Source organism: Salvelinus namaycush, unplaced genomic scaffold (genome assembly GCF_016432855.1).
Source record: "Salvelinus namaycush isolate Seneca unplaced genomic scaffold, SaNama_1.0 Scaffold433, whole genome shotgun sequence".
Lineage (NCBI taxonomy): Eukaryota > Metazoa > Chordata > Actinopteri > Salmoniformes > Salmonidae > Salvelinus > Salvelinus namaycush.
The window spans coordinates 16196-43807 of NW_024061124.1; the positions used below are offsets into that span (position 1 = coordinate 16196).

A 27612-nucleotide genomic window follows, 5' to 3' on the forward strand; every position below is an offset into this window, starting at 1 on the left:
AACACGACCATTAGAGAAATACCTGCACATCAAAGACTCACAACGTTGAAACCATCACTTTATCACATCTTTTAAATCGTTTTGAAAAGGTCACATTCTCTGTTCTTATGGACATCATGTATGAAACACTAATGAAAGCTGTTTGTCGTCGTTTTTTTAGAGGATTGATGCTATCGTTAGTATGTACCCCGAGGGCCACAAGCAGGCCGCCACCATCCCCGTGTTGGACCTGGCTCAGAGACAGCATGGATGGCTCCCCATCTCAGCCATGAACAAGGTCATTCATCAATCTATCAATCAACATCCTGAGGCCATCTGTCTGTTTTTAGAATAGAGTATGTTCATTTTTTTGTGCTTTTTTAGCAACAAATTACTTTAAGTAGCCATGATTTAGAATGCGCCGTTTTAAAATACGTTGATTTGTAGAACCATATAAATCGACAGAATCTGTGTAGACCTGGGGCGTGTTCAGTACTCCATCCATGATTGGATTAACGATCCTCCTGTCCACGAGCCTTCATTTTTCAGAATTGTTTCCCCCTCTCTTCTCCCAGGTGGCCGAGGTGCTTGAGGTCCCTCCGATGAGGATCTATGAGGTAGCGACGTTCTACACCATGTTCCTGAGGCAACCGGTGGGCAAGTACCACATCCAGATCTGCACTACAACTCCCTGCATGCTTTGCGACTCCGACAGCATCCTGGAGGCCATCCAGAACAAACTGGGTAAGAGATCAACTGTCCCGTTTGGTTCACAGACGGACCTAGAATGAAGGGGATTAAAGTGGAGATGGAAAACAGATGTCTTGACTGCGTATATTATGACAGATGAACAATATGGAAGTAGATGTTCTGCAATACAAAAACATCAGGGATAAAACAGTTTATCCAAAAACAAAAATAGAAACGCGACAATTTCAAAGATTTTACTGAGTTACAGTTCATGTAAAGAAATCCGTTAATTGAAATAAATGAATTAGGTCCTAATCTATGGATTTCACATGACTGGGAATACATATATGCTTTTGTTGGTCACAGATCCCTTAAAATGAGGTAGGGGTGTGGATCAGAAAACCAGTCAGTATCTGGTGTGGCCACCATTTGCCTCATGCAGCGTGACACACTTCCATCACATAGAGTTGATCAGGCTGTTGACTGGGGCCTGTTGGGCCTCAGGATCTCGCCATTCAAACTGCCGTCGATAAAATGCAATTGTGTTCGTTGTCCGTAGCTTATGTCTGCCCATACCATAACCTCACCGCCACCATGGGGCACTCTGTTCACAACGTTAGAGTCAGCAAACCGATCGTTCACACAACGCCATACACGTGGTCTGTGGATGTGAGGCCGGTTGGACGTACTGACAAATTCTCTAAAACGACGGCTTATAGTAGAGAAATTAACATTCAATTCTCTGGCAACAGTTCTGGTCGACAGTCCTGCAGTCAGTCAGCATGTCAATTGCTCCCTCAACTAGAACATCTGTGGCATTGTGTTGTGTAAAAAAAAAAAAAACGGTCCCCAGCACAAGGTGCACCTGTGTAATGATCATGCTGTTTAATCCGTTTCTTGATATGCCACAGCTGTCAGGTGGATGGATTATCTTGGCAAATAATAAATGCTTACTAACAGGGATGTAAACAAATGTGTTTCACAACATTTTAGAGAACTTGTCTTGAATCTTTTATTTCAGCACATGAAACATGGGACCAACGCTTTACATGTCGTGTTTTTATATTGTTGTTCTCTGTGTAGATGTGTACACAGACGCTTCAAGCTAGCTGTGGAGGAAAACTATTAGTATGTTGTATGTATTGTATTTTAATCATTCTTCTATTATCTAACCATGATAGGTAGACACAGCTTTCATTGTTCTATTATCTAACCATGATAGGTAGACATATTAGGCAATAATAGAATTTGAAGTTTGTTCCAATAGTTGCTTTTACAGTGTCAAGATCCTAGACTGGGTGCCTGTCCGCTTCTGGGCTCTTTTAATATAGCCTGGGTGCCTGTCTGCTTCTGGGCTCTTTTAATATAACCTGGGTGCCTGTCCGCTTCTGGGCTCTTTTAATATAGCCTGGGTGCCTGTCTGCTTCTGGGCTCTTTTAATATAGCCTGGGTGCCTGTCCGCTTCTGGGCTCTTTTAATATAGCCTGGGTGCCTGTCTGCTTCTGGGCTCTTTTAATATAGCCTGGGTGCCTGTCCGCTTCTGGGCTCTTTTAATATAGCCTGGGTGCCTGTCTGCTTCTGGGCTCTTTTAATATAGCCTGGGTGCCTGTCCGCTTCTGGGCTCTTTTAATATAGCCTGGGTGCCTGTCAGTTTCTGGTCTGTTGCCAGCTCCTTAAGGAATGGATTAGGTAACAATACCAACAGATCTGAGACCCGACATACCAGTTCACCAATTCTTCCATCAGATCAGTGTAATTAGTACTATGTTAAAGGCCCAGTGTAATGAAAAACATGATTGTTTTGTGTTTTTATATCTCCACACAGAGGTTGGAATAATACTGTGAAAATGATGATAATGCCCCTTTAGTGTAAGAGCTGTTAGAAAAGACCACCTGACATTTCAACCTGTTTTGGTGGGATGGAGTTTTGGCCTGCATTGTGACATCACCAGGCAGTAAATGAGTTAATAGACCAATCAGAAAGAGTTCCAAACTTCTCTGCCAATAACAGCAAATTTTCACTTTTCCCCTCCCCACTCAGACCATTCCCAAACAGTCCTAGCTAAATTCTTGCTTAAGAAATTGCTCTTTGCTAAGAAGCTATTTTTGTATTTTTTATTTTTACCATTTTCAATTAAAACATTCAAGGTGATGCTAATAGTTACCCAGAAAACATTTAGATATTGAGATTAAAAAATGGCTACATTTGACCTATAATTATTTATTTATTTTTTCCCTCAGGGATCAAGGTAGGAGGGATGACGTCAGACAAGCTGTTCTCTCTAATAGAGGTGGAGTGTCTTGGTGCCTGTGTTAACGCCCCCATGGTCCAGATCAACGACAACTACTACGTGAGTTACTCTCGGCTTCACACAAAAAACAACAACGATATACACGGAGTGGACAAAACATTAGGAACACCTTCCTAATATTGAGTTGCACACCCTGTTTTGCCCTCAGAACAGCCTCAGTTAGTCGGGGCATGGACTCTTCAAGGTGTCAAGTGCTGGCCCATGTTGACTCCAACGCTTCCCACAGTTGTGTTAACTTGGCTGGATGTCTTTTTGGGTGGTGGACCATTCTTGACACACACAGGAAACTGTTGAGTGGAAAAACCCAGCAGCTTTGCAGTTGTTGACACCCTCAAACCAATGCGCCTGGCACCTACTACCATACCCTGTTCAAAGGCACTTAAATATGTTGTCTTGTCCGTTCACCCTCTGAATGGCACACATACACAATCCATGTCTCAATTGTCTCAAGGCTTAAAAATCCTTCTTTAACCCGTCTCCTCCCCTTCATCTACACTGATTTGAAGTGGATTTAACAAGTGACATCAATAAGGGATCATAGCTTTCACCTTGTCAGTCTGTCTTGGAAAGAGCAGGTGTTCCTAATGTTTTGTACACTCAGTGTAGTTCGACTACTACTGGGTGAGTACGTTATTCTGTTTGACTATAACTATACACATAACATTGTCATTAGCAGATGCTTTTATCCAGAGCAACTTCCAATCAGATTTGATCAGCACTTGGGGTAGAAATAACGCTTGATGCACAATGACTCTCCGTTACTACCGTCTGTTAGTCGGTCTCTAGTTCTCCGTTACTACCGTCTGTTAGTCGGTCTCTAGTTCTCCGTTAGTACCGTCTGTTAGTCGGTCTCAGTTCTCCGTTACTACCGTCTGTTAGTCGGTCTCCGCTACTACCGTCTGTTAGTCGGTCTCCGTTACTACCGTCTGTTAGTCGGTCTCCGTTACTACCGTCTGTTAGTCGGTCTCCGTTACTACCGTCTGTTAGTCGGTCTCCGTTACTACCGTCTGTTAGTCGGTCTCCGTTACTACCGTCTGTTAGTCGGTCTCCGCTACTACCGTCTGTTAGTCGGTCTCCGTTACTACCGTCTGTTAGTCGGTCTCCGCTACTACCGTCTGTTAGTCGGTCTCCGTTACTACCGTCTGTTAGTCGGTCTCCTTTTGTCTCCGTTACCACCGTCTGTTAGTCGGTCTCTAGTTCTCCGTTACTACCGTCTGTTAGTCGGTCTCTAGTTCTCCGTTACTACCGTCTGTTAGTCGGTCTCTAGTTCTCCGTTACTACCGTCTGTTAGTCGGTCTCTAGTTCTCCGTTACTACCGTCTGTTAGTCGGTCTCTAGTTCTCCGTTACTACCGTCTGTTAGTCGGTCTCCGTTACCACCGTCTGTTTGTCGGTCTCTAGTTCTCCGTTACTACCGTCTGTTAGTCGGTCTCTAGTTCTCCGTTACTACCGTCTGTTAGTCGGTCTCTAGTTCTCCGTTACTACCGTCTGTTAGTCGGTCTCTAGTTCTCCGTTACTACAGTCTGTTAGTCGGTCTCCGTTACTACCGTCTGTTAGTCGGTCTCCGTTACTACCGTCTGTTAGTCGGTCTCTAGTTCTCCGTTACTACCGTCTGTTAGTCGGTCTCTAGTTCTCCGTTAGTACAGTCTGTTAGTCGGTCTCCAGTTCTCCGTTAGTACAGTCTGTTAGTCGGTCTCCGGTTCTCCGTTACTACAGTCTGTTAGTCGGTCTCCGGTTCTCCGTTACTACCGTCTGTTAGTCGGTCTCCGTTACTACCGTCTGTTAGTCGGTCTCCGTTACTACCGTCTGTTAGTCGGTCTCCGTTACTACCGTCTGTTAGTCGGTCTCCGTTACTACCGTCTGTTAGTCGGTCTCCGTTACTACCGTCTGTTAGTCGGTCTCCGTTACTACCGTCTGTTAGTCGGTCTCCGTTACTACCGTCTGTTAGTCGGTCTCCGTTACTACCGTCTGTTAGTCGGTCTCCGTTACTACCGTCTGTTAGTCGGTCTCCGTTACTACCGTCTGTTAGTCGGTCTCCGTTACTACCGTCTGTTAGTCGGTCTCCGTTACTACCGTCTGTTAGTCGGTCTCCGTTACTACCGTCTGTTAGTTGAAAACCACTAAGGCAGTACAGCTCACTACAAAGCGGAAGTCAAATAGAAATACAAATATAAGGTTTGAAGTATCACGGCTTGCATATCAAACACTGTATCAATGTAATGATTTTGATGTGTTAGAATAGTTATACTGGGTAAATGGACTGGCGTTGTGGCGTTACTGGGTAAATGGACTGGCGTCGTGGCGTTACTGGGTAAATGGACTGGCGTCGTGGCGTTACTGGGTAAATGGACTGGCGTCGTGGCGTTACTGGGTAAATGGACTGGCGTCGTGGCGTTACTGGGTAAATGGACTGGCGTCGTGGCGTTACTGGGTAAATGGACTGGCGTCGTGGCGTTACTGGGTTAAATGGACTGGCGTCGTGGCGTTACTGGGTTAAATGGACTGGCGTCGTGGCGTTACTGGGTTAAATGGACTGGCGTCGTGGCGTTACTGGGTTAAATGGACTGGCGTCGTGGCGTTACTGGGTTAAATGGACTGGCGTCGTGGCGTTACTGGGTTAAATGGACTGGCGTCGTGGCGTTACTGGGTTAAATGGACTGGCGTCGTGGCGTTACTGGGTTAAATGGACTGGCGTCGTGGCGTTACCGGGTTAAATGGACTGGCGTCGTGGCGTTACCGGGTTAAAATGGACTGGCGTCGTGGCGTTACCGGGTAAAATGGACTGGCGTCGTGGCGTTACCGGGTAAAATGGACTGGCGTCGTGGCGTTACCGGGTAAAATGGACTGGCGTCGTGGCGTTACCGGGTAAAATGGACTGGCGTCGTGGCGTTACCGGGTAAAATGGACTGGCGTCGTGGCGTTACCGGGTAAAATGGACTGGCGTCGTGGCGTTACCGGGTAAAATGGACTGCGTCGTGGCGTTACTGGGTAAATGGACTGGCGTCGTGGCGTTACCGGGTTAAATGGACTGGCGTCGTGGCGTTACCGGGTTAAATGGACTGGCGTCGTGGCGTTACCGGGTAAAATGGACTGGCGTCGTGGCGTTACCGGGTAAATGGACTGGCGTCGTGGCGTTACCGGGTAAAATGGACTGGCGTCGTGGCGTTACCGGGTAAAATGGACTGGCGTCGTGGCGTTACCGGGTAAAATGGACTGGCGTCGTGGCGTTACCGGGTTAAATGGACTGGCGTCGTGGCGTTACCGGGTTAAATGGACTGGCGTCGTGGCGTTACCGGGTTAAATGGACTGGCGTCGTGGCGTTACCGGGTTAAATGGACTGGCGTCGTGGCGTTACCGGGTTAAATGGACTGGCGTCGTGGCGTTACCGGGTTAAATGGACCTGGCGTCGTGGCGTTACCGGGTTAAATGGACTGGCGTCGTGGCGTTACCGGGTTAAATGGACTGGCGTCGTGGCGTTACCGGGTTAAATGGACTGGCGTCGTGGCGTTACCGGGTTAAATGGACTGGCGTCGTGGCGTTACCGGGTTAAATGGACTGGCGTCGTGGCGTTACCGGGTTAAATGGACTGGCGTCGTGGCGTTACCGGGTTAAATGGACTGGCGTCGTGGCGTTACCGGGTTAAATGGACTGGCGTCGTGGCGTTACCGGGTTAAATGGACTGGCGTCGTGGCGTTACCGGGTTAAATGGACTGGCGTCGTGGCGTTACCGGGTTAAATGGACTGGCGTCGTGGCGTTACCGGGTTAAATGGACTGGCGTCGTGGCGTTACCGGGTTAAAATGGACTGGCGTCGTGGCGTTACCGGGTTAAATGGACTGGCGTCGTGGCGTTACCGGGTTAAATGGACTGGCGTCGTGGCGTTACCGGGTTAAATGGACTGGCGTCGTGGCGTTACCGGGTAAATGGACTGGCGTCGTGGCGTTACCGGGTAAAATGGACTGGCGTCGTGGCGTTACCGGGTAAAATGGACTGGCGTCGTGGCGTTACCGGGTAAAATGGACTGGCGTCGTGGCGTTACCGGGTAAAATGGACTGGCGTCGTGGCGTTACCGGGTAAAATGGACTGGCGTCGTGGCGTTACCGGGTAAAATGGACTGGCGTCGTGGCGTTACCGGGTAAAATGGACTGGCGTCGTGGCGTTACCGGGTAAAATGGACTGGCGTCGTGGCGTTACCGGGTAAAATGGACTGGCGTCGTGGCGTTACCGGGTAAAATGGACTGGCGTCGTGGCGTTACCGGGTAAAATGGACTGGCGTCGTGGCGTTACCGGGTAAAATGGACTGGCGTCGTGGCGTTACCGGGTAAAATGGACTGGCGTCGTGGCGTTACCGGGTAAAATGGACTGGCGTCGTGGCGTTACCGGGTAAAATGGACTGGCGTCGTGGCGTTACCGGGTAAAATGGACTGGCGTCGTGGCGTTACCGGGTAAATGGACTGGCGTCGTGGCGTTACCGGGTAAAATGGACTGGCGTCGTGGCGTTACCGGGTAAAATGGACTGGCGTCGTGGCGTTACCGGGTAAAATGGACTGGCGTCGTGGCGTTACCGGGTAAAATGGACTGGCGTCGTGGCGTTACCGGGTAAAATGGACTGGCGTCGTGGCGTTACCGGGTAAAATGGACTGGCGTCGTGGCGTTACCGGGTAAAATGGACTGGCGTCGTGGCGTTACCGGGTAAAATGGACTGGCGTCGTGGCGTTACCGGGTAAAATGGACTGGCGTCGTGGCGTTACCGGGTAAAATGGACTGGCGTCGTGGCGTTACCGGGTAAAATGGACTGGCGTCGTGGCGTTACCGGGTAAAATGGACTGGCGTCGTGGCGTTACCGGGTAAAATGGACTGGCGTCGTGGCGTTACCGGGTAAAATGGACTGGCGTCGTGGCGTTACCGGGTAAAATGGACTGGCGTCGTGGCGTTACCGGGTAAAATGGACTGGCGTCGTGGCGTTACCGGGTAAAATGGACTGGCGTCGTGGCGTTACCGGGTAAAATGGACTGGCGTCGTGGCGTTACCGGGTAAAATGGACTGGCGTCGTGGCGTTACCGGGTAAAATGGACTGGCGTCGTGGCGTTACCGGGTAAAATGGACTGGCGTCGTGGCGTTACCGGGTAAAATGGACTGGCGTCGTGGCGTTACCGGGTAAAATGGACTGGCGTCGTGGCGTTACCGGGTAAAATGGACTGGCGTCGTGGCGTTACCGGGTAAAATGGACTGGCGTCGTGGCGTTACCGGGTAAAATGGACTGGCGTCGTGGCGTTACCGGGTAAAATGGACTGGCGTCGTGGCGTTACCGGGTAAAATGGACTGGCGTCGTGGCGTTACCGGGTAAAATGGACTGGCGTCGTGGCGTTACCGGGTAAAATGGACTGGCGTCGTGGCGTTACCGGGTAAAATGGACTGGCGTCGTGGCGTTACCGGGTAAAATGGACTGGCGTCGTGGCGTTACCGGGTAAAATGGACTGGCGTCGTGGCGTTACCGGGTAAAATGGACTGGCGTCGTGGCGTTACCGGGTAAAATGGACTGGCGTCGTGGCGTTACCGGGTAAAATGGACTGGCGTCGTGGCGTTACCGGGTAAAATGGACTGGCGTCGTGGCGTTACCGGGTAAAATGGACTGGCGTCGTGGCGTTACCGGGTAAAATGGACTGGCGTCGTGGCGTTACCGGGTAAAATGGACTGGCGTCGTGGCGTTACCGGGTAAAATGGACTGGCGTCGTGGCGTTACCGGGTAAAATGGACTGGCGTCGTGGCGTTACCGGGTAAAATGGACTGGCGTCGTGGCGTTACCGGGTAAAATGGACTGGCGTCGTGGCGTTACCGGGTAAAATGGACTGGCGTCGTGGCGTTACCGGGTAAAATGGACTGGCGTCGTGGCGTTACCGGTAAAATGGACTGGCGTCGTGGCGTTACCGGGTAAAATGGACTGGCGTCGTGGCGTTACCGGGTAAAATGGACTGGCGTCGTGGCGTTACCGGGTAAAATGGACTGGCGTCGTGGCGTTACCGGGTAAAATGGACTGGCGTCGTGGCGTTACCGGGTAAAATGGACTGGCGTCGTGGCGTTACCGGGTAAAATGGACTGGCGTCGTGGCGTTACCGGGTAAAATGGACTGGCGTCGTGGCGTTACCGGGTAAAATGGACTGGCGTCGTGGCGTTACCGGGTAAAATGGACTGGCGTCGTGGCGTTACCGGGTAAAATGGACTGGCGTCGTGGCGTTACCGGGTAAAATGGACTGGCGTCGTGGCGTTACCGGGTAAAATGGACTGGCGTCGTGGCGTTACCGGGTAAAATGGACTGGCGTCGTGGCGTTACCGGGTAAAATAGACTGGCGTCGTGGCGTTACCGGGTAAATGGACTGGCGTCGTGGCGTTACTGGGTAAATGGACTGGTGTTGTGGCGATAGGATGTTATTGTGATGTTTCTGTCCTCTGCTTTCCAGGAAGACCTGAGTCCAAAAGACATGGATCAGATCATTGATGAGCTGAAAGCTGGGAACGTCCCTCCGCCTGGGCCCAGGTATGAACGTCTATCCTCCTGAATACAAACAGCCTGTTGTTTAGCAGGGAACTATAAAGACTAGTACTGGACTGGTGCTCTTCCTGTCCATGTAACGGCATTATGTTACTGGTCTAGCAGGGGACTATAAAGACTAGTACTGGACTGGTGCTCTTCCTGTCCATGTAACAGCATTATGTTACTGGTCTAGCAGGGGACTATAAAGACTAGTACTGGACTGGTGCTCTTCCTGTCCATGTAATGGCATTATGTTACTGGTCTAGCAGGGGACTATAAAGACTAGTACTGGACTGGTGCTCTTCCTGTCCATGCAGTGGCATTATGTTACTGGTCTAGCAGGGGACTATAAAGACTAGTACTGGACTGGTGCTCTTCCTGTCCATGTAACAGCATTATGTTACTGGTCTAGCAGGGAACTATAAAGACTAGTACTGGACTGGTGCTCTTCCTGTCCATGTAGTGGCATTATGTTACTGGTCTAGCAGGGGACTATGAAGACTAGTACTGGACTGGTGCTCTTCCTGTCCATGTAGTGGCATTATGTTACTGGTCTAGCAGGGAACTATAAAGACTAGTACTGGACTGGTGCTCTTCCTGTCCATGTAACGGCATTATGTTACTGGTCTAGCAGGGGACTATAAAGACTGTTTAGGGACATAACGATTTCACCATCGGTCCCTGGTTCAAATGTTTAAGATAGTAGTGCACTGGTTTCGGGAGCTCAAACCGATCCAAATTAAGCATGCATGGGTAAGAAAACAGATTCAAAAGTTATGAAAAATCGTCGGTTCACTAATGTTTTTACTCAGTTTCCCCCCCGAAAATATCTCCTATCTGTTATGACTGAAGTGATACGTCCTCTCCTTCAGTTCAGCATCCTTATCGAACTTTATGCCTGTAACTGCGTAGTAACTGCATTGTAACTGCGTAGTAACTGCATTGTAACTGTAGTAACTGCATTGTAACTGTAGTAACTGCATTGTAACTGTAGTAACTGTGTAGTCACTGCGTAGTCACTGCGTAGTCACTGCGTAGTCACTGTGTAGTAACTGTAGTAACTGTGTAGTAACTGTGTAGTAATAGGCTACATGAGTCGGCAACCTTTTCTCATGTGGAACGCCAATTTGTCTGACCACTTCTACAGTTATGGTTTTCAAATGCACATTTTTGTGAAATAGTTTCATTGAATTTATAATAATGTCTTCATATCTCAATGAAAAATTATAATCCTAAAAAGTAATTTCTATTGCAAATGCCATTATGTAAAAATAGTCTACATAAAGCCAACAAATAAAAACATTGCAGCCCCGCAGGTAGAAAATATCCTATAAATCACATTGGCTACAGGGCCTGTCTGCAATGAAGTAGAAACATTGTGTCAAGTAACTTGGGTCAGCTTGCCAAGCGAACTTGCAACAATGTATCAAATATTCAGGGCCGCTCAGTTTCCACAGCTGTAGGCTATTTGCGCACAGGATAAGAAGCAGTGCTTGACCTTGGCAGGAGCTCACCAGAGCAGCGTACCGGCACCTCACATTTTCTACTGCTTACGGTCCTGTTCCTCTTATAGAATATCAGCTCAACAGTATTGTGGACCACCTAAATATAAACAGTACCAGCACCCAAAAATGATCACCAGAACTTATTTCCAGTGGTGTAAAATACTTAAAGTCGTTTTTTGGGGTATCTGTACTTTACTTTTTATATTTTTGACTATTTTTACATTTACTTCACTATATTCCCAAAGAAAATATTGTACTTTTTAACTCCATACATTTTCCCTGACAACCCAAAGTACTCGTTACATTTAGAAGGCTTAGCAGGACAGGGAAATTGACCCACTTATCAAGAGAACACGTAGTCATCCCTACTGCCTCTGGTCTGGCGGACTTACTAAACACACATGCATCTTCTGTAAATGATGTCTGAGTGTGCCCCTGGCTATCTGTAAATAATGTTGGAGTGTTGGAGTGTGCCCCTGGCTATCTGTAAATGATGTTTGAGTGTGTCCCTGGATATCTGTAAATGATGTCTGAGTGATGGAGTGTTCCCCTGGCTATCTGTAATAATGTCTGAGTGTTGGAGTGTACCCCTGGCTATCTGTAAATAATGTCTGAGTGTTGGAGTGTACCCCTGGCTATCTGTAAATAATGTCTGAGTGTTGGAGTGTGCCCCTGGCTATCTGTAAATAATGTCTGAGTGTTGGAGTGTTCCCCTGGCTATCTGTAAATAATCTTTGAGTGTTGGAGTGTGCCCCTGGCTATCTGTAAATAATCTTTGAGTGTTGGAGTGTGCCCCTGGCTATCTGTAAATAATCTTTGAGTGTTGGAGTGTGCCCCTGGCTATCTGTAAATAATCTTTGAGTGTTGGAGTGTGCCCCTGGCTATCTGTAAATAATCTGAGTGTTGGAGTGTGCCCCTGGCTATCTGTAATAATGTCTGAGTGTTGGAGTGTACCCCTGGCTATCTGTAAATAATGTCTGAGTGTTGGAGTGTACCCCTGGCTATCTGTAAATAATGTCTGAGTGTTGGAGTGTGCCCCTGGCTATCTGTAATGATGTCTGAGTGTTGGAGTGTGCCCCTGGCTATCTGTAAATAATGTCTGAGTGTTGTAGTGTGCCCCTGGCTATCTGTAAATAATCTTTGAGTGTTGGAGTGTGCCCCTGGCTATCTGTAAATAATGTCTGAGTGTTGGAGTGTGCCCCTGGCTATCTGTAATAATGTCTGAGTGTTGGAGTGTGCCCCTGGCTATCTGTAATAATGTCTGAGTGTTGGAGTGTGCCCCTGGCTATCTGTAATGATGTCTGAGTGTTGGAGTGTGCCCCTGGCTATCTGTAATGATGTCTGAGTGTTGGAGTGTGCCCCTGGCTATCTGTAAATAATCTTTGAGTGTTGGAGTGTGCCCCTGGCTATCTGTAAATAATCTTTGAGTGTTGGAGTGTGCCCCTGGCTATCTGTAAATAATCTTTGAGTGTTGGAGTGTGCCCCTGGCTATCTGTAAATAATCTTTGAGTGTTGGAGTGTGCCCCTGGCTATCTGTAAATAATCTTTGAGTGTTGGAGTGTGCCCCTGGCTATCTGTAAATAATGTCTGAGTGTTGTAGTGTTCCCCTGGCTATCTGTAAATAATCTTTGAGTGTTGGAGTGTGCCCCTGGCTATCTGTAATAATGTCTGAGTGTTGGAGTGTACCCCTGGCTATCTGTAAATAATGTCTGAGTGTTGGAGTGTACCCCTGGCTATCTGTAAATAATGTCTGAGTGTTGGAGTGTGCCCCTGGCTATCTGTAATGATGTCTGAGTGTTGGAGTGTGCCCCTGGCTATCTGTAAATAATGTCTGAGTGTTGTAGTGTGCCCCTGGCTATCTGTAAATAATCTTTGAGTGTTGGAGTGTGTCCCTGGCTATCTGTAAATAATCTGAGTGTTGGAGTGTGCCCCTGGCTATCTGTAAATAATCTTTGAGTGTTGGAGTGTGCCCCTGGCTATCTGTAAATAATGTCTGAGTGTTGGAGTGTGCCCCTGGCTATCTGTAATAATGTCTGAGTGTTGGAGTGTGCCCCTGGCTATCTGTAATAATGTCTGAGTGTTGGAGTGTGCCCCTGGCTATCTGTAATGATGTCTGAGTGTTGGAGTGTGCCCCTGGCTATCTGTAATAATGTCTGAGTGTTGGAGTGTGTCCCTGGCTATCTGTAATGATGTCTGAGTGTTGGAGTGTGCCCCTGGCTATCTGTAATGATGTCTGAGTGTTGGAGTGTGCCCCTGGCTATCTGTAAATAATCTTTGAGTGTTGGAGTGTGCCCCTGGCTATCTGTAAATAATCTTTGAGTGTTGGAGTGTGCCCCTGGCTATCTGTAAATAATCTTTGAGTGTTGGAGTGTGCCCCTGGCTATCTGTAAATAATCTTTGAGTGTTGGAGTGTGCCCCTGGCTATCTGTAAATAATGTCTGAGTGTTGTAGTGTTCCCCTGGCTATCTGTAAATAATCTTTGAGTGTTGGAGTGTGCCCCTGGCTATCTGTAAATAATCTTTGAGTGTTGGAGTGTACCCCTGGCTATCTGTAAATAATCTTTGAGTGTTGGAGTGTGCCCCTGGCTATCTGTAAATAATCTTTGAGTGTTGGAGTGTGCCCCTGGCTATCTGTAAATAATCTTTGAGTGTTGGAGTGTGCCCCTGGCTATCTGTAATAATGTCTGAGTGTTGGAGTGTCCCTCCTGGCTATCTGTAAATAATGTCTGAGTGTTGGAGTGTCCCTCCTGGCTATCCATACATTTAAAAAAAACAATAACATTTTACCGTCTGCTTTGCTTAATATAAGGAATTTGAAATGATTTATACTTTATTTCTACTTTTGATACTTAAGTATAAAAAGTAAATGTAATTGCTAAAATATACTTCAGTATATTTAAAACCAAATAGTTTGATTTACTTCACTCAAGTACTATTTTACTTGGTGACTTGAGTAACTTTCTATTAGGGTAGCTATACATTTACAATTGGGTACTTCTTCCACCATTGCATATTTCAGTCCAAGTCGAGCACTGATAAGAGGTAATCTGGTAGACCTATTTGTATGGGGTTTCCTTTGGATCAGAGCATGACATTGTTCCCTTTCACTCCGAGTGGTTATCAAAAGGGAGAGAGCTGGAAAGATCTTTCAAATACGTTGAGGAACTATTGTCTTTCTCAGCTGATGTAAAAACCGACTTCGTTCGCTTTCTGTTTGAGGTGAAGAAAACATGACTTTGAGAAGCTTCACAGCTCATTAGTGGTGGTGCGATTTAAGCCAATCAGAAATACTATCAGATCCCCAAATGGGAACATTTATATGCCTAGGTTTGCACGCAGGCCAGGTAGCCTATAGGCCTACTTCTATGTGTAATCAGGCCAGGTAGCCTATAGGTCTACTTCTATGTGTAATCAGGCCAGGTAGCCTATAGGCCTACTTCTATGTGTAATCAGGCCAGGTAGCCTATAGGTCTACTTCTATGTGTAATCAGGGCCAGGTAGTCTATAGGCCTACTTTATGTGTAATCAGGCCAGGTAGCCTATAGGTCTACTTCTATGTGTAATCAGGCCAGGTAGCCTATAGGTCTACTTCTATGTGTAATCAGGCCAGGTAGCCTATAGGTCTACTTCTATGTGTAATCAGGCCAGGTAGCCTATAGGTCTACTTCTATGTGTAATCAGGCCAGGTAGCCTATAGGTCTACTTCTATGTGTAATCAGGGCCAGGTAGTCTATAGGCCTACTTTATGTGTAATCAGGCCAGGTAGCCTATAGACCTACTTCTATGTGTAATCAGGCCAGGTAGCCTATAGGTCTACTTCTATGTGTAATCAGGGCCAGGTAGTCTATAGGCCTACTTTATGTGTAATCAGGCCAGGTAGCCTATAGGCCTACTTCTATGTGTAATCAGGCCAGGTAGCCTATAGGTCTACTTCTATGTGTAATCAGGCCAGGTAGCCTATAGGTCTACTTCTATGTGTAATCAGGCCAGGTAGCCTATAGGCCTACTTCTTTGTGCTCGTCCTGACTCATTCACAGGAGCGCTCCAAACAAAAGACAAATAAATTGATGGAATTAAATAAAACAAAGTGTTTTTCACAAGTGTTACATTGTTTGCAGAGCGCACAATGTGTCCACTCTGACATTGTGAAGACTGGAACAATAATGTAGAAAGAATGAAGAGAAATGACCGTAACCAAAGTAACAAACATTGTAGATGAGAAATTCTATGAATGAATGGTAGATGTAGTACTGGTGACACATGTAATGGGGAATTGATAGACACTAACAAACAATGAAGTTATGAAACGAATGTGCACAAGTTGGCGGGAGAGACGTGCATTGTGGAGAGGGACGTGGATCTGGGCGCTACATGATCAATCTAACGTCTGCATTGGCCGTGCAGTATTTACTGTGATACGACCTCAGCAGAAGTCAGGACATTCATGCTTCTTGTGCTTCGGGGAGCAGCGTTGTTGTCAAGGAAGTGAGTTTGTGTTTATCAGATACTTTTCAAAAACGAGATTACTTATAAATTCAGAAAATATGTTTCCCCGAGTGGCGCAGCATCTCAGTGCTAGGGGCGTCACTACATACCCTGGTTCGAACCCGGGCTGTATCACAACCGGACGTGATTGGGAGTCCCATAGGGCGGCTCATAATTGGCCCAGCGTCGTCTGGGCTAGCGGAGGATTTGTCCGGAGTAGGCCGTCATTGTAAATAAGAATTTATTCTTTAATTAACTGACTTGCCTAGTTAAATTAAGAAAATAAAAAATGTTTGTGCAAAAAAAAAAAGACACTTTTCTTTTTTCAATGACATTCAAATCAGCATTGAAAAAAGGCGCAAGTTGAAGTTTGTTCCACCTGAGTCTCAGACCACCAATCAGAGACCACTACGATGACCACCAATCAGAGAACACTATGATGACACACCAAATGTGTTTGATGGATCGCGGGAAAAGAGCAGGAATAGGCTTTTTTGTAGGCTACAGCCCAAACTGTCTTCCAATGGTGCGACTGCTGTCGGCATCCAAAGATTATCCAACTTGAATAAACACTTGGAGGTAAAGGATGACATCAGTGTTGTAGTCTACGGCGATACGGATATCACTTATTATTTATATCTACATAGAGCATTGATGTGAATCACACTGCTGCTCTCTCATTTAGCTATTTGTGTCTTCCGGATTGTGGTTGTTGTGGATGGCTGTTCACAAATCTAAATGTGTATTTGAACCCAAGAAGTTTACGCTGCCTGTCAATCATTGTTTTTGAAACCGGTCGAGAGCCAGTGAAAAATGTGCTCTTGCAACAGCTGCATAGTGCGGATCCCAGCCTATGGAATAAAAGTGGGGCTTTTATTGATCAATCTAATTCATGATGATAAGATATATAAATCCATAGGCCTAATAGACACGTGCTCAAACTGGAAACACTTTTGACCGACATAAAGGGGCAAATCTGTAGTTGCTACATAGATATATTAATTCTTGAAGAATGTAACTTATAAATGCCTCATGAGTTCAGTTCTACTGTCAACATTTCATCAGAACCCAGAATAGAAGCTTGTTCTCCTCCAATGTTTGTAAACAGTGTAAATGTAAACAAACACTGTATAGCCTCATAACATGGTTAAAACTCATTTTGATATCATGGATGGTCAGTCCTTGCATCCATAGCTCTATCTATTAATCTGAGACTGGTTACATTTCTCCAGGCCCATCCCCTCAGCTTTTTACCTAAAACAGATTTGCCCTTTAAACGGTTGCATATTATCACGATATAGTGTCACCAACTAAAAGGTAAACAATATGTTCCTGTAGCAAATGCAGAATATGGTATAGATTTTCCACATGTAAATAGCCCTTTTCAGTAGTGCTCTAAGCATGCCATTCCATGAGCTCAGCGTTCATTTTTTAACTGGAATCAATGAGCCCAATCAGTCGTCCATGACAACACAATCGTAGACAACAGAGTAGGGCTGGTTAATAAGTCCTTAGTTTTGGGGTCATGCTCAGATAAAACTATTTGGATAATCTATATTTCCAAGTCCTGTTCTTGAAGATCAAGGGGTATAACATTTATTGGAATGACTGGAATTCTGATATCTTTACATTAAAAACCAAAGTCTAATTTAAATGTATTATTATGTAGTAGAAAGCGATGGGTTAGAAGAAGCCTACATAACCAACAAAGTACAATTTAACATCCATATATGGCCAGTTATGTCAACTTTAACAGATTTATTCTGCAATAGATGTGGCTCAATTGGTAACATATACATTTTGTGTCTTCTTCTAATGCCTCTTAAGGGGAAAGTAATCTAAAAGTAACTGAATAATCAGATTTATGTTACTGAGTTTGGGGTAATCAAAAAGTTCCCGTTACGGATTTTACAATTGGACAGGTAACTAGTAACTAATGGATTACATTTAGAAAGTAACCTACCCAACCCGGTGCATAGATAATACACAGCGAGTAGCAGCAGTGTAAAAAAAACGGAGGGGGGGGGGTCAGGTGGTGTCCGTGCAGTCCAAGAGGCCATTTCATTCATTGTTCTGTTACTGCTGGACTAAAACAAACTCGACTAAACGGGGTCAGCCTAAAGTTAACGTTCCTGTATCGTAACAGAGCCCATGTGTATATAGATGCGTAAAGAATGGTTCATGAAAGGAGAGAGGCACATCCCTAATAAATGTTAGACAATCACTAGTGCTTGTTACACACACACACACAGGGTTGATGGTTGAATACTACTAGTTGGTTTTTACTGTATTTAAAAATAAAAATGTATTTTACCGAACCATATTTAAATACATTATTTTTTAACATACATCTTGATAAATGAGAACTTGTTCTCAACTGGCCTACCCGGTTAAATACTTTTTAAAAAACATATTCCAGGCTTTGGAGATCAGGCTGCAATAGGATGCCATGTTTTATCAGTGAATTAAAGTACTAATGATACACTTGACCAGGGTTTGATTGTTTAATCTAGAATGAAATATACTGTATATAGACTCACATTCTTTTATTTTTATCTTCCAGGAACGGGCGTTTCTCCTGCGAGCCAGCAGGAGGACTGACGAGTCTGTCTGAGCCTCCCCCTGGACCTGGTTTCGGTGTCAGAGCTGATCTATAGAGACCTACAGTGTATTTCAACACCTCCCTAGCCCCTATACAGTGCACTACGGAAGCCCATAAGGTTCCAGTTCAAAGTAGTGCACTGTATCGGATGCCTTTAAAAAAATATATATATATATTATACTGTAATAAGAACGGTACTGTTCAGGGGAACACCTAACTTCAGTGGAAATAATGTAATATTGTAAATAAAATGTCAATGTACTTGTGCTCATGGGTGTCAGACTGTCTCCTTGTGTGTCAATTTAGATAGATAAGACACTGTCTCAAAGATAAATCTAGGTTGATACAGTATTTCTATTAGAAAGCGTTTACTACACTGTCAACATGCAGATCAAGGAACAACTAATAATTTTAAAAAAGTACAAAAAGAAAACTGCCAGAAAGAATAGGATTTCATATGTGAATTTGTTAAAGTTGCCACAAGCCTCACACAGAAATGTATTCTTATTAAGAGCATCAATTAAAATGGGGTAAAATGCATACAGTACCAGTCAAAAGTGGACACACCTAGTCATTCCAGGGTTTATCTTTTTATTTTACTATTTTCTATACTATAATAACACATGTAAACAAAAGTATTAAAGCAAAATGTTTTATATTTGAGATTCTTCAAAGTAGCCACCTTTTGACTTAATGACAACTTTGCACACTCCTGGCATTCCCTCAACCAGCTTCATGAGGTAGTCACCTGGAATGCTTTTCAATTAACAGGTGTGCCTTGTGACAAGGTAGGGGTGGTATACAGAAGATAGCCCTATTTGGTAAGACCGAAGCTGTGTTCGAATACTCATACTACCTTCCCTAACTGTACTATTTGTTAAGTGAATTGAGTATATAGTAAACTTATTGGTCATAGTTAGTATGCCAAAAGTTCCCAGATGACGTACTAAATATAAATGCAGTGGATACTATTTCCGTGCTTATAGGGCCTATAATGCAATTAATCAGAAAATGGGCGTGGTTTCACATTTTCAGATTAGATTAAAAATGGCGGAAAATATGCAGCCAAAGTCAGACGAGAGCAGATACAAATTCATTGCTCATAACAATATGTCATATGTTGAAAAATGTAATGCCTTTTCAAATACGTATGTTACACCTTATGTTGGCTGACAATTTGTTAGCTACGCTGTCCTTACGAACCATATAGCATTACAGCAGTATGTACCGGTATGTTAGCTACTCTATCCTTACGAACCTCATAGCATTACAGCAGTATGTACCGGTATGTTAGCTACTCTATCCTTATGAACCACATAGCATAGCATTACAGCAGTATGTACCGGTATGTTAGCTACTCTATCCTTATGAACCACATAGCATTAGAGCAGTATGTACCAGTATGTTAGCTACTCTATCCTTATGAACCACATAGCATAGCATTACAGCAGTATGTACCGGTATGTTAGCTACTCTATCCTTATGAACCACATAGCATATCATTACAGCAGTATGTAGCGGTATGTTAGCTACTCTATCCTTATGAACCACATTGCATTACAGCGGTATGTTAGCTACTCTATCCTTACGAACCTCATAGCATTACAGCAGTATGTACCGGTATGTTAGCTACTCTATCCTTATGAACCACATAGCATTAGAGCAGTATGTACCAGTATGTTAGCTACTCTATCCTTACGAACCTCATAGCATTACAGCAGTATGTACCGGTATGTTAGCTACTCTATCCTTATGAACCGCATAGCATTACAGCAGTATGTACCGGTATGTTAGCTACTCTATCCTTATGAACCACATAGCATTACAGCGGTATGTTAGCTACTCTATCCTTACGAACCTCATAGCATTAGAGCAGTATGTACCGGTATGTTAGCTACTCTATCCTTACGAACCTCATAGCATTACAGCAGTATGTACCGGTATGTTAGCTACTCTATCCTTATGAACCACATAGCATAGCATTACAGCAGTATGTACCGGTATGTTAGCTACTCTATCCTTATGAACCACATAGCATTAGAGCAGTATGTACCGGTATGTTAGCTACTCTATCCTTATGAACCACATAGCATTACAGCGGTATGTTAGCTACTCTATCCTTACGAACCTCATAGCATTAGAGCAGTATGTACCGGTATGTTAGCTACTCTATCCTTATGAACCACATAGCATAGCATTACAGCAGTATGTACCAGGTATGTTAGCTACTCTATCCTTACGAACCTCATAGCATTACAGCAGTATGTACCGGTATGTTAGCTACTCTATCCTTACGAACCACATAGCATTACAGCAGTATGTACCGGTATGTTAGCTACTCTATCCTTACGAACCTCATAGCATTAGAGCAGTATGTACCGGTATGTTAGCTACTCTATCCTTATGAACCACATAGCATTACAGCAGTATGTACCGGTATGTTAGCTACTCTATCCTTACTAACCACATAGCATTACAGCAGTATGTACCGGTATGTTAGCTACTCTATCCTTACGAACCACATAGCATTAGAGCAGTATGTACCGGTATGTTAGCTACTCTATCCTTATGAACCATATAGCATTACAGCAGTATGTACCGGTATGTTAGCTACTCTATCCTTACGAACCTCATAGCATTACAGCAGTATGTACCGGTATGTTAGCTACTCTATCCTTACGAACCACATAGCATTAGAGCAGTATGTACCGGTATGTTAGCTACTCTATCCTTATGAACCACATAGCATTACAGCAGTATGTACCGGTATGTTAGCTACTCTATCCTTACGAACCTCATAGCATTAGAGCAGTATGTACCGGTATGTTAGCTACTCTATCCTTACAAACCACATAGCATTACAGCAGTATGTACCGGTATGTTAGCTACTCTATCCTTACGAACCTCATAGCATTACAGCAGTATGTACCGGTATGTTAGCTACTCTATCCTTACGAACCACATAGCATTACAGCAGTATGTACCGGTATGTTAGCTACTCTATCCTTATGAACCTCATAGCATTACAGCAGTATGTACCGGTATGTTAGCTACTCTATCCTTATGAACCGCATTAGCATTACAGCGGTATGTTAGCTACTAATAAATCGAACATGCCAGGCAGTATATTAACTAACTACCCAACGTTTATTGACTTGATTAGCCATTGAATCGTACGACTATACCACTTAGCTATCTACTCTGATTTCAGAGCACTCTCCCGCAGAACAACTGATGAATTTACGAACGCTCAATACCCGTTGAATGTGGCCGGTGTCTGTAAACGTCGGTCAAAAAAAAAAGCGTAATTTAATTTTTGCCAGCAGCACAGTTGGTCACCAACGCTCTGGATAATACAAACAGCCTAACCAGCTCTGCTAGGGGAAGTAAAATGGTCAGAGTGAGGTTTTATCTCATTTGTGTCTGGAAGTAGCTAGCCAACGTTAGCCAGTTAGCTTTGGTGCTTGACTACAGTTGAACCCTCGGATCAACCGTACTCCTCCGCCAGAGCGTCCAGTGTGCGCTCTGAACGCTCCGAGAGTGAAACGCTCTGGATTTACGAACGCCCAGAGCGAACTCTGGCACTCCAGATTGAATTTACGAACAAACCCGAAATCGTAAAATGTTTAGCTAGTAAATTGTTAAACTAACAAGCGGTTGCATAGCAACAGCATCAACTTCCGGAAGACAGGCGTAGCTCAACTGAAAGGATACCGTTAGTTTCCAGTATACTAAAATGAACTAATAGTATGAAGTATGTTAGAATGGGTATTCGAATACAGCTCAAGTCTACATGATGGCAAGAAGAGCTGAAATAAACAAAGAGAAACGACAGTCCATCCTTACTTTAAGACATGAAGGTCAGTCAATCTGGAAAATTTCAAGAACTTTCAAAGTTTCTTCAAGTGCAGTCGCAAAAACCGTCAAGCGCTATGATGAAACTGGCTCATGAGGACCGCCAAAAGGTAAAGGACGACCCAGAGTTACCTCTGCTGCAGAGGATAAGTTCATTAGAGTTAACTAGAGACAGCATGAATCAGGCCTTCATGGTCGAATTACAGCAAAGAAACCACTACCAAAGGACACCAATAAGAAGAAGAGACTTGCTTTGGCCAAGAAACAAGAGCAATGGACGTTAGCCCGATAGAAATCTGACCTTTGGTCTGATGAGTAAATGTGAGATTTTTGGTTCCAACCGCCATGTCTTTGTGAGACGCAGAGTAGGTGAACGGATGATCTCTGCATGTGTGGTTCCCACTGTGAAGCATGGAGGTGCTTTGCTGGTGACACTGATTTATTTAGAATTCAAGGCGAGGCCTCCCGAGTGGCACAGTGCATCGCAGTTGCTAGCTGTGCCACAAGAGATCCTGGTTCGAGTCCAGGCTCTGTCGCAGCCGACCGCGACTGGGAGACCCATGGGGCGGCGCACAATTGGCCCAATGTCGTCCAGGTTAGGGGAGGATTTGGCCGGCAGGAATGTCCTTGTCCCATCACGCTCTAGCGACTGCTGTGGCGGGCCAGGCGCATGCACGCTGACACGGTCGCCAGGTGTACGGTGTTTCCTCTGACACAGTGGAGTGGCTGGCTTCCGGATTAAGCGGGCATTGTGTCAAGAAGCAATCCGGCTTGATTGGGTCGTTTCCGAGGACGCATGGCTCTCGACCTTCACCTCTCCTGAGTCCGTACGGGAGTTGCAGCGATGAGACAAGACTGTAACTACCAATTGGATATCATGAAATTGGGGAGAAAGAGGTAAAAGTAAAAAGAAATTATAATAATTAAACACTGAATTCAAGGCACACTTAACCAGCATGGCTACCGCAGCGATATCCCATCTGGTTGGCTCTTAGTGGGACGATCGTTTGTTTTTCAACAAGAAAATGACCCAACACACCTCCAGGCTGTGTAAGGGCTATTTGAGAAGGAGAGTGATGGAGTGCTGCATCAGATGACCTGGCCTCCACAATCACCCCACCTCAACCCAATTGAGATGGTTTGGGATGAGTTGGACCGCAGAGTGAAGGAAATGCAGCCAACAAGTGCTCAGCATATGTGGGAACTCATTCAAGACTGTTGGAAAAGCATTCCAGGTGAAGTTGGTTGAGAGAATGCCAAGAGTACGCAAAGCTGTCATTTTGGCAAAGGGTGGCTACTTTGAAGAATCTCAAATTTAAAATATATTTTGATTTGTTCAACACTATTTTTGGTTAGTACATGATTCCTTATGTGTTATTTCATAGTTTTGATGTCTTCACTATTATTCTACAATGTAGAAAAGAGTACAAATAAAGAAAAACCCTTGAATGAGTAGGTGTGTCCAAACTTTTGACTGGTACTGTATGTAAACAAATACTCCTGCAATGAGCTGCAGAAACTGTGAATGATCCTTCGCTTCTGAAGCATAGATAGATATGATGCAATGCCCTCATGTTCAATACTATCGCAACCCCCACAAAAGGCCCTTGTGTTACAACTGCTTCTGCCATTCAAGCCTTGATGGCTAGTCGCAGTGTCTAGCCACTGCCCCCCCCCCCCCCCCCCCCCCCCCTTTGTGATTTTAAGCTTGTTCTCTTCTGCAACATAATGTCAGAGAGGAAGAGGCGAAGCAAGAGGTTTTATTCCACCCGAAATAAGCCCATGATATGTTGAATTTTTGTATGAAAGCCAATGCGTGTCAAATTTGGTCAACAACAAAAAATGTATTGGTAATTCGCTACGTGAGGCTTATTCGATCTAATAGAAATGTCGTAATGGTTAGGTTGTTACGAATGCACTGATATAAGTGGATGCACGTTTGCCTGGCTACCCAGACTCCTTGCTCCGGCCAATGCTATGTCACACCTGGAAGAATTTGGTCTGAAGCCCCATTTTTGTCATTTTGTGTGTGTATATAATATATATATATACACATATTTATATTTTATTTTTGGTGGGGGTTGCAAAATTTGACCTTTTCATTCAAGACAGGGTAAATATTGTTTCAGGTGATAAAACTTGTTTTGTTACTTTTTCCTCAACTTGCTTCTAACTTTATAGCAAGTTAAGCTAGCTGGCACTGCAGAGCAGCTAGCTAAAAGCGAGGCTAGTTTGAAGATACCACTGTAGCTAGCGACCTCCACCTAATAATTATAATAAAAAACAAATGTCATTACCATCAAACTTGAATGGGAGGCAGTCATAATTGGCTTATATTTGGCTTATTAAAAAGAGTACTAATTTATAGGAATGGGTAATTGTTTACAAGTTCCTACCGAAAACCACATTTTTATTTTCATCTGTGGTTTGGTAACTTCCTGTTCTTCGACTGACACAGAGATATTAGAGAAAGGAGGAGAGAAGAAATCCATTGGGTAATGAATGGAGGCACATATAACGCCCCACCCAGCAGACTAGACAAATCACATTCACTCTGTCATGCTGCGTCACACAGTTGCTAAGCTAATCGTCATTCAATCCCTTCTCAAAATTAGTTTGAGTCGAGAAACCTGCCTATTTCCCTCAAGTATGTAATGTCACGATTCCAAAGATATAGGATATTACAGAGAACAAGTTAATTATGTCACATCTCAAAAAAAAAAAAAAATGGTAACGTTGTATTTCTTGTTCACGAATTTCATGATAACGCTGGGTTTTTGAGCCAGGGTCCAATTGACTCCCATTCACTCCTTGAAGGAGTCCTCTCTTTGTCCTAGAATCACCCTGAATGCACTGCACTACCCATTACGACAAATGGGCAACGTACACAATGGGCGTTAATACGATTCCAATGGAGTTTCCCCATCTCCTCAAAAGTATCTCTGACAGACTCTGGCTGGACTGAGGACGACGCAAAGTTTGGAAAATGTGTCTCGCAGTGGAGCCTTCAACCGCAAGGGGGTGTTACGATTCCACGCCGTTGTGGACGTCCCCATTGAAATGCATGACATCCGTAGTAACGGGGTACTCATGGGTAATGTGAACAAGGCTTTACCCATAAGCACTCTGTTACGTTATGTCGGATGTCATGCATTTCAATGGGGATGTCCACAACGGAGTGGAATCGCCCCCTTGAGGTTGAAGGCTCCGTTGCGAGACGGACACCGCATACTTTTCCAAACTTTGCATTGTCTTCCGTCCAGCCAGAGTCCGTCGAAGAGCAGGAAGTTGTCAAACCACAGAAAACGATGAAAATATGTGGTTTTCGGTGACTGCTTTATGGGATAGCTAGCAACTTGTAAACAATTACCCATTCCGATAAGTGAGTACTATTTTACTATTAATGTTATATAATACATTGGTAGCTAAGCCAATTATATTATGACTTGCCTCCTCCCATTTAAGTTTATCGTGATGGTAATGACGTTTGTGTTGTATAATTATTAGGTTGAGGTCGCTAGCTACAGTGGTATCTTCAACCTAGCCTAGCTTTTAGCTAGCTACAGTGGTATCTTCAACCTAGCCTAGCTTTTAGCTAGCTACAGTGGTATCTTCAACCTAGCCTAGCTTTTAGCTAGCTACAGTGGTATCTTCAACCTAGCCTAGCTTTTAGCTAGCTAGCTAGCTGCTCTGCAGTGCAAGCTAACTTGACTTGCTATAAAAGTTAGAGAAACAAGTTGAGGAAAAAAGTGACTAAACAAAACATGTTTTATCACTTTAAACAATATATTAATCCTGTCTTGAATGAAAAGGTAATATTTTGCACTTCGGGCGTTCCTGAATGTGGACGTTCTTGCATCTGCAGGAACCCTTCTTTATGCTTCTATTGGTCCATTTTTAAGCTAGGACTCCGGTACACAGGCGGGGGCACTTCAGTACAGTAGGTGGCGGTAATGCACCATTGGATGCCAACCGCCGATAAACCCACAGAAGAAGAGGCAGACTGTCCTTCGCCCTCGCCTGTCGGGCACTGTTTCCAGCAGTTCTGTTAATGATGGCAGTTGTTCGGCAGGCATATAGGACACTGGGTGCTAGCTAGCTAGTTAGGACTCCGGTACACTGCCAGCAGGAGGCGGGATAGGTAGCTAGCTAGCACACCGGTAGACAGTGTCCTTCGCCCTCGCCTGTCGGGCACTGTTTTTCCGCAGTTCTGTTAACAAGGGCAGTTGTTCGCCAGGCATTTAGGACACTGGCTGCTAGCTAGCTCCGACTCTGGTACATAGCAGGCAAAATAGGTAACTAACTAGAGATAGCTAGGACACCGGTGTCCTTTGCCCCCGGGCCTGTCGGGCTGTTTTCCCGCAGTTCTGTAACGATAGCGAGGTCACGTGTTTGGCAAGCGGGAGCGAATGGCACTGTGTGCTAGCTGGTTAGCTAGCTAACTAGGACACAGCAGGCAGGATAGGTAGCTAGCTAGGACACTGGTAGACAGTGTACTTTGCCCTTGCCTGCCGGGCACTGTTAGCTAGCTAGGAGGACTCCGGTACACAGCAGGTGGGAGGCTGGGGCGACACCGGTAGAAAGTTCACTTGTCTGTTCAGTAGGGCAGCAAGACTCTGTGAAGATGACATTAGACGTCACAGTGTACCGTGAGTCTTCAGGCTAGATGCATGTGGCATTTTGGCAAGTTTGAAAAAACGACTTTATATCAGAGTTGTCTGTTGTCATAGAGATAGATAGAAGACTCATGATGGGTATAACCGCTTTTAGCATGGACATTGCAATTGAGGCCTTCCACAATTTTAAATGTGTCAAATGGATGGGGATACCTTTGAGTTGAGAATTATCAGCCAATGAAGAAGAAAATGGAGATAGCTTTCAATGCTAACAGCGTCACAGAGGCTATAATGACACAGATACAAAGATGAGTTCTATCTCTATGGCCTGTATACACGCGTATCTACCCTCTCATTGGCTAGAATGGTCCCACCTGATCTCGTCCCCTCCCTCATGCCTTCCATCTTTGAGGACATGTATTTCCATTGTTAGAGCGGGCACTCGAATCTCTTGTCAATATAATAGACAATCTTTCATAATGTTCTCCCATCGCGCATGCGCTTTAATACCCACATAATGCAAATATCACTGCGCCACAACAATTCGATATAGATAGAGCGGCAGGAATGATGCAACACATGGACGGAACTAGAATACAGTGCCTATGTATTGAGATAAATGACAATTGAATGCACATAGTCAGATTACCTCTCTGTTATGTCTTCATCCGACATGTTCGAAAACATTCCCAAGCCGCAGAGCGGAAAAGATGACGTCAAGCGCCCAGCGTCACCCATCTCTCCCTCTCCTATGCACCCCAAAGTTTACTTGCAAAATACTCACATTTCGGTATCCATACACGCAATAAAACACGACTTTAAATGTACATACTACCCTAACGAAGATTTTTAGTGTATCGAGGCCTTTCTATCAGTTCCGGGAAATGTTTAAAATGTGGTAAATAGCTTGACATACCCATTATCCAGCAGACGTAGACCCTTTTTTAAAGATCGGCAGGACTCATGTGACCACATGACTGTTCTCCGCCAATGGGACCGACGTTTGCATGATTTGCTGGGTTTTTTTCTTCTTGAAGACG

The 27612-nt window shown here is 44.9% G+C and overlaps 1 protein-coding gene and 1 long non-coding RNA gene across 2 annotated transcripts in view; one reads left to right on the forward strand and one right to left on the reverse strand.

The window, feature by feature from the left end:
- LOC120041304 (NADH dehydrogenase [ubiquinone] flavoprotein 2, mitochondrial-like) overlaps positions 1-18368 on the forward strand; it is a 30226-nt gene extending 11858 nt beyond the window's left edge. The window contains exons 4-8 of the mRNA XM_038986243.1: positions 161-277; positions 555-723; positions 2911-3020; positions 9437-9513; positions 18063-18368. Coding sequence (XP_038842171.1) covers positions 161-277; positions 555-723; positions 2911-3020; positions 9437-9513; positions 18063-18156 — 567 coding nt within the window. The 3' untranslated portion in view covers positions 18157-18368. The remainder of the gene's footprint in view (positions 1-160; positions 278-554; positions 724-2910; positions 3021-9436; positions 9514-18062) is intronic.
- LOC120041305 lies at positions 42-27538 on the reverse strand. The gene is made up of 2 exons (XR_005475874.1): positions 27489-27538; positions 42-761 (listed from the first exon to the last, which is right to left on the reverse strand). It is a non-coding gene; the product is annotated as an uncharacterized LOC120041305 (long non-coding RNA).
- Positions 27539-27612: the final 74 nt, after the last annotated feature.